The sequence below is a fragment of the Nelumbo lutea genome, chromosome 8, assembly GCF_056320005.1.
Source record: "Nelumbo lutea isolate HS-2025 chromosome 8, American lotus-T2T, whole genome shotgun sequence".
NCBI classification, from domain to species: domain Eukaryota; kingdom Viridiplantae; phylum Streptophyta; class Magnoliopsida; order Proteales; family Nelumbonaceae; genus Nelumbo; species Nelumbo lutea.
Genome location: NC_142691.1, coordinates 25,586,317 through 25,594,059, shown reverse-complemented (window position 1 = coordinate 25,594,059; position 7,743 = coordinate 25,586,317). Strand labels below are relative to the sequence as shown.

The following is a 7,743-nucleotide window of genomic DNA, read 5'->3' as shown; positions in this document are numbered from 1 at the left end:
ATAGCCTTCGGTTCTGCTTGCTGACTGCTTGCAGCAACATATTTGTTTGCGGGAGAATATACCATGTTACCATTTGGAGCATACAACCCATATCCAAAAGCCGTTTTACCTGTGGCTTCAATGTAAGATCCATCTATGAATAGACGTCACCCATTTCCATACACTGATACCCTGTTCTTCATTGCTACAGGCAGAGAAAAGGATGTACTTCGTTTAATTTATCTCTTTTAATCTTGTTAAGGATAGAGAAGAGGCCTCACCATTTGCCCTTTACAAATTAAAAGAGAAATAAAATCGAAGTACAACATTTTACCTCTAAAAAATTGCAACCATGAAGAAATGGAGAAAAAAATTGGAAAACAGATGCTAGATCAAAACTGAAGTTGCAACAGCTACTGAATCAAAAATGAAGTTGCATGTGAATGAAAATATTGTAAGACGTTTCAAAAAGGGCCCGCATTGTAAAATCCAAAACACCTCCAGACAGCTTAAGGGTGCTAAAAAATATATGTTCCAAAATGAACTAAAGGGGGAATGGCAACAAGGTAGATGTAGAGAGAAGCACCAAAAATTTTTTCTTAGATTTGTCAGGGTACTTTCACTCGTCATCTTCATCCTCTTCATCATCTGCTCCAGCTGCCGAATTGAGAGCATGCAATCGCTCAATCAACTTAGACCTCCTTTCCTCGTAGGTCAGTTTCTTCAAATTATACCTGTAACACAAAGCAATACTTTTATCGAGCTGAATAAAATTATTAGAAACCTCAATCACTGTGTTTTCAACAACCTCTAAGGTGAGATTGAAAAGGAAGGGATGGGATGGGATGGGATGAGAAAGTGTGAAGTTTTCATTTTCTATCGTTTGGTTTATGAGAAAATTGTTGAGAGAAAACATGCCATAAATCAAAGTTGAAAATAAAACTATTTAGCTCCAAAAATCAATTGTCCCTCTAAAAAGTTTCGAACTCTCATTGAATCCATAATTTTTCACATAACTACGAACCATTGCTATCCATGAAATGGCATTGTGAGAAGGCACTTTAACCCAAGGTTTTTAAAACCGAACCGGACAACAAACCAGTCAGGTCCAGTTCCCGGGTCAAATGGTCTGCCTGTTTGAACTGAATGGACAGCCCGTTCTAGCAAAAAGAATAAAAACAAATTAAAAACGGCCAAACCGTTGGACGGTTCGAATGGTTCAGTCTCCTGGGTCAGTGGTTTGCTGACCAAAAAAAGGTTCTGGGGTAAAACGGAACACATCACCTGACCGGTTCCCGGTTTTCTGGTCCGACCATCCGATCTGGTCCGGTTTTGAAAACCATGCTTTAACCCACTTTGTCCTACAGTATATCATGATTCATAAATTCTTTTTCTTCCATAGTAACTTCAAGTGCCCATACGCTCCAAATTAGATGAATGGGATCACGACTGGTGAAATGGGTTTGGATGAGACTGTTCCAAGCAAAGGTGTTTGATAGGGAATTTGATCAAACATATGGTGGGTGATTGCAGTTTTTCAGGTTTGGAAGAGATTTAAAGGTGGGCTTCAACACTACTGGCTTGCCAATGTTGGAATTTGTTTATTGGCTTCTGGGCTTTGAAACAACATTGTATCTGTTATAATTTGATGGAAATCATTGTATTAGAATAACAGTAATACCCATGTAGTAGACGGGGGAGAGAACACAGAGTAAGAGATGGAGAAATGAAGAGAAGAAAAGAGCTCTGTTTTTTTGAGAAAAAAATAGGTTAGATCTATTAATCAAAGTAAAATGGTAGAAGGAAATCAACCGCTGGATAGAGAGAGAGAGGGAGCATTGGTTGTCGAAAACCATGGCAGCCAAGGCCCACGGTGATTGCACCATATATCTATTTGGGTTTTGGAGCTCAAAAAGTAAAGAGGAATTAAAAACTGTTTGAAAGGTTACAGGGAGACGACCATCTATCTGAAAAAGTCACCGGAAGCTTAAATGTTGCTATTGGGCAGAGGAAGTGGATAAGACAGACAACAAACTCTTTTAACAAGCAAGCCTGATACTCTTTCCCTTCATTTTCTCATTGGGATCACATTGTTTTGTGCGACCCTGAATCCCAGTTTTTGAGAAAGTGTGTCCCCCTAGTTTCCCGTCCCATTTCTGTGCGTCTCACAAAACAAACATGGGAAAGTGGAATATTTTAGGAATATTCCATTTTTCCCACCTCTTTCTAGCAAATCAAACAGAGCCTAAGCTCTACTGACTGAAGTATGACAGAAAATCCAAGTGTGTTTGTGTGAGTACATGTATCAGAAATAAGGGAAAAGGGGAAACAGAAATGAGGACTCTCCTACCTCTTGTGTTCTTTGGGGGGGTGCTTCTCAGACTTCGTGGTAGGGTCAGCACGAATAGCTGCATGGACCTTCCTGTATAACTCTTCTATGTTATCAGCATCAATCCCTTTCTTGATATACTCACTGAAGTGAGACTGGTATTTTTCTGGCTCATCTTCATTCAATGCCTGTCAATCAATTAGCAAACTCAGATGGAAAGCAATATTCCTTCTGAACTACAAAATAACCGGGTTCAATCCTATCCCTTTTATCCTAATACTCTAGCTAAAAGCCCTCTATGTGCCCTGTAATCTTTTTTCTCTAAAATTTGTTCTTGGGCCTCACCCTCATGTATGAAGCAACATGTCCACCATATATGTATTTGCGGTGAACCTCAGGATCCAGCTGCTTCTCCTCCTTTTTGAAGCCAGCAAACCTTTTGTCACTATGAGGAATGTCTAGTCCACCATCCAATGCTCCCTGAAATCAATGAGTGGAATATGAGATAAATGAAATCAATTGATCCTTCATCTATTCATCAAAACAGTAAAAATGGTTCGAGTTCCAAGTTCCTACCAAGATAAATGAAAACGAAAGCAATAAATTGCCCTCTGAAGGAAGAACAAGGTACATTAAAATTACTTCAGCTTGCAGGACAAAGTGATCAAACAACTTTTGTCTCTATCCACAACAATGTTCTCATGAAAGCTTCAAATGGAGCTTCATGTATGGCTTCAAATGGAGCTTCATGTATGGTTAGCACAGGCACCCCAAGGAAACTATGGAAAAATTATACTAAGAGAAAAAGGGTCTATGGAAAACTATGGCCTAATCCCCTTGACAAGGCCAGTTCTAAAAAACAACATTAGCAGTGTGTGCAGAAAAGCTGGGGACCTTCAGTAAAAATGGTTCGAGATCCAAGTTCCTAACAAGATAAATGAAAACGAAAGCAATAAATTGCCCTCTGAAGGAAGAACAAGGTACATTAAAATTACTTCAGCTTGCAGGACAAAGTGATCAAACAACTTTTGTCTCTATCCACAACAATGTTCTCATGAAAGCTTCAAATGAAGCTTCACGTATGGTTAGCACAGGCACCCCAAGGAAACTATGGAAAAATTATACTAAGAGAAAAAAGGTATATGGAAAACTATGGCCTAATCCCCTTGACAAGGCCAGTTCTATAAAACAACATTAGCAGTGTGTGCAGAAAAGCTGGGGACCTTCAGTATTACAAAACAGGATGCGAACGTCATAAGCCATTCTGATATGCTTACAGACTGCTGGTATCCACACCCGTAAAACCGGTCTATTACAAAATGACTGAGATTATGGTCACCAACCCCCAAAAAATCCAAATTTTACCATTCTTTAGATAATTAAGGCAATCTAGAGGTTCATATATTAATGGACATTGGTCATGCATTCTTCGAAAAGTCCTCCGTAGTTTCCTCAAGTCTGTTTCCTTTGTGCATTGAATAAAACTGATGATTGAAAGAACCAAGTAAACATAGGAAACACCCCCCCATAAAAATTGAAATGTATACCACATAGCTACTAGTCCATTTGACAACAAGATGTACAGTAAATGAAGAAATAAGAACAAAATACCAATAAACAATAAATAACTATGGTTTTTTACCTTAAGGGCACCAAAAACACGGTTTCCAGTAGTTGTTCTAACCAGACCAACATCAAGAAGAGCACGGAAAGGCCTCCTGCTCTCTGTGGGTTCTACAGAGTAATCCTCCCCAGTTGCCTAACAGAAAGCATGTGAGATCAAAGTTAAAAACTTTTAATGAAAGAGATCGAAGGCAAGAAAACAAACCATAATTAAGGTTAAATACCTCCACATTGCCTTGATATTCATCTTCCATTTCAAGCATCTTCAGTACTCGGCGAGCCAAGAGAAGTCCAGTACAATAGGCTGGGAATCATGTTAATTATTAGAATACCAACATCAAACTAAAGTAAAAAAAAAAAAAAAAAGAAATTACAGGGGAAAATACTTTCAATCGCAAAGAACATACCTGCTGCATAGTTAGTCAGACCTACTTCAAGACCATAGCGCGGCAACTCATGAGAATAAGCTGCTGCAAGGATCATATCACCAGCAATACTGGCAGATAATATTTGTGCAATAATATCTTTGTTAGTCTAGTAGCGGTGTTAAGATTGAAAACATAGAGAACAAGATACCATTTTTACTATAGACCCACATTAACTCAACCAAACTGGAAAAAAAACACTTGATAATTTGGTGATCCATATAAAAAGCCCACATTCTTATCAAACCCAAGTCTCTACAGCCACACCTTCTACATGGCATACAAGCCCATCACTTATCAACAACAAACAACCTACCATAAATCCCATATCTCAGTGAGGTCAAAACCAACTAAGGTGATAGAGCTTCTCAATTTCCATTGCCATGTAAAATTTTTCAGAGACAAAATCTCAAAGTTAGTTTGCAAATTAAACTGGAAAGTTGAGATTCCTCATTGTTCTGGATGACTGATAAACCATACAAGGATGGTGCTTGGTTCTGTGACCGTTTATTTGAAAAATGGCACCGGCCTATTGCAACATAGGCTGATAAGCATTTATTCCAAAAGGCTATTTGGTAAGACATTTATTAGATAAAAACGTTTGTCTTGGTTTGTGTGAGAGCCAAGCATTGGGGAAACACCATTTTTCATGATTCCCCCAACACCCGGCCATTTATTTACTATTCAGCTTATGTGGAGCCGAATAGCACCTAATGGCTCCTAGTTTTCAAACAACAGCAATAAGCATTTAATCTTATTTTTCAAGAAAAATTCCGTACAAAACGTTTCTTCAATAAATGGCCACAGTACCAAACAACCACAAGGAAACTATACGCCTCCAAAAGGTAAAGACATATCACACCACCCAGCATCTTGACTAGGCATTTTATAATAACAGTATTTTGTTTTGATAAATTTTATCATAACAGTCATTCTTGACTTAAGAACTAAAATAAACTAAAATAATCTAAAAATAATTATTTAAGCATAATAAACAAACAACTTTAAGGATACAAATCGTACAACAAAACGATATTTCGGTGTGTTGTACTTGTTCTTGTCTTGGTTGATTAGGCGAATCCTCGCCCTGTAGTCAGTCTTTCCCTCTGCATATCAAGGATATCAAATGCATGAGAGAGAAACTAGACAAATGCTAAATGCAATGAAGTGAACCATGGGGTCAAAACACAATACCTCTCCTTCTTTTGTATTTTACTTGAAAACGCTTGAAGTACGCCTTTGACTTCTGAGCTTTGACAAAGGCCTATAATGCACAGATAAATTGTTTTAAATGTTAGAAATGATGCAAATGTGATTACACACGGAAATATTTTGTGGGAAAGCATGCCAATACTCATGCAAATAAGGTTCAGAAATATGCACAATTTTCAGACTTAATACAACAGAAGCTACGAGATAAGGAGACCCTAAAATTAAAAATCAATCTGGCTGAGAAAGCAATTCCAATCTAACGTATATAACACAACTTGTAGTGGTCTAAAACCCTATATATCCCACAGATGATGAAACAAGCTGATGACCAAAGATATGTTCAGAAAAAACCAGATACCATGAAACGGGTATCATTCAGAGTAGCTCTAGAACATTGTGCTGTAAGATTCAACGTAGATGAGATGCAAAGAATTTGAGAGAACAAGCATATGCATTTCGCAAGGCAAAAGTCACCGGAAACAAAAAGTAACTCTACTATATCTAGTTCTGTAGTTCTCACCATTGCTGCTGTATTCGGCTCTCGGCCGTGAGTGAAGGAACGACGGTAGAGACTGACAGAGAGAAGGGTTTTGGAGCGACCCTCAAATATAAACCCTAGATTATAGAGAGGATAATCGAGGGCTACGATTTCTCTTCCCAAAATTCATTCATCAATAGAGAAATGACCAGGCCCGAAGCCTGGCCCGACCATCGGGCTAGATGTTTGATCCAAGCCCGGCTCTTATGTAAAGACCAAGCAAGGTCCAAGCCGAAGCCCGATTTTCTAGTTTGGACCCGTATTGGATAGTACATGAACATAAGAAATTTTGGCTTTTGACAATCTGAATTTTGCAAAACGTTCAACTTCAATTCCAAAGAATAAAAAAGGGTAAAAGACTTAAATCTCTGCATCCTCTCTGTTTTCAAATTGGACCTACCTCCCCAAATCTTTCCCCTTTGTTTAGTACTTCATCCGACCGAGATCGATTCCAGTCAGGGAAAGCCCGTGCCCATATCGTCCCAACTGCTTGCAACGTTCCATCAGAATATCTACCCATGAGACATGATAACTGTGCATTGAGAATATTTCCCTTATTATTCATTGGGAAATGTTATCAATACATGGTGGTGGTGTTCTGTGGGTATATGGATGTAGGTACAACTTGTAATAGCAGATCCCGAATTGTTTGAATGGGCGTTGCCATGATGGGAGCCAAATTCCATCCAGAACCGTTTGCATATATTATCACATTATCACATGGGTGTTAATTTTTTTAAAACCCAATTTTTCCTTTGTTGCCCTGCTATGAAACCAAAAACAATCAAGGGAGAATGACTGATCAGAATTTTGTAGCCCTATCGTACAGGGGGGATGAATCCTGACCGTGCAAATTCACCGACAGGATGCGGTAGGGGGGAGACTACTAGTAGACTATGGGGGGCTGTCATTCAGAATTCTGCATTGGATTGTAGAGTACTTAACCCAACAATCAATGCTTTCCTTTGCAATGTTGAGCTAGCATACGCCTGAGATACTTTCCTAGATGCTTTGTAAGATTCTAATGGACCATTTTTGAGACATGCTTCATCTCATACTGAAGAGCAATGGGCCCTGAGTTTGGCGGAGTCTATGAATTTTATCTGAGAATGCAGTTTTGTATCTTTGCAAATGTCTTTACATCTTATCCCCACAACCAGCAATCAATTTCTACGGCATGGGTTCCCACTTTATTTGCCCTTGGATCATTTCTAACATGCACTACTTTGTCAGCCTCCACATTGATATGATCTAAGGTGGCTTTGAAGATCTCTGCATCTGGTTTTTCATATCCAACTTCTGATGATATAATAATGGCATCAAACAAATCTGTAACATCAATGAGATCCTTCAATGGTATCCTTAAGCAAGCATCAAAATTGGAAACAATAGCTAATTTAACTCCAGCATCTCACAATAGGCTTATTGTTTCATAATCCCTCCTATTTGATCATCCATCTGAATGAATCTCCATGGAAGAGCATATTACCAATTTTGATAGCTTAACATTGTTTAAACATTCTACTCCTTGCAGGAGTACTCTTGTAGAGCATTTTGTCCATCGAGCTTAAACAATGGATTAGTGTTAAGAGCCTCAAAATTGACCAAGATCTTAACAAGTTCCTAGAAATTCAAAA

General features: G+C 38.5%; 1 protein-coding gene across 1 annotated transcript; it reads right to left on the bottom strand.

The window, feature by feature from the left end:
* Positions 1–352: 352 nt before the first annotated feature.
* LOC148843479 (large ribosomal subunit protein uL18-like) lies at positions 353–6,442 on the bottom strand. Its single transcript, XM_088959611.1, has 9 exons — positions 6,089–6,442; positions 5,551–5,620; positions 5,371–5,462; positions 4,339–4,465; positions 4,156–4,235; positions 3,951–4,067; positions 2,654–2,788; positions 2,330–2,496; positions 353–713 (listed from the first exon to the last, which is right to left on the bottom strand). Exons 1-9 carry the CDS (start codon positions 6,089–6,091, stop codon positions 599–601), a joined length of 906 nt encoding a protein of 301 aa, XP_088815737.1. The 5' UTR covers positions 6,092–6,442; the 3' UTR covers positions 353–598.
* Between the last annotated feature and the right edge of the window lie 1,301 nt (positions 6,443–7,743).

What these genes read in the sequence shown, in the direction of transcription:
- LOC148843479 (XM_088959611.1), bottom strand. An exon ending in ATCGTTTTGTTGTACGATTT is followed by an intron (nt 4,466 to 5,370) that starts GTATCCTTAAAG and finishes CACCGCTACTAG; the next exon opens with ACTAACAAAGATATTATTGC. An exon ending in AATATCAAGGCAATGTGGAG is followed by an intron (nt 4,068 to 4,155) that starts GTATTTAACCTT and finishes GCTTTCTGTTAG; the next exon opens with GCAACTGGGGAGGATTACTC.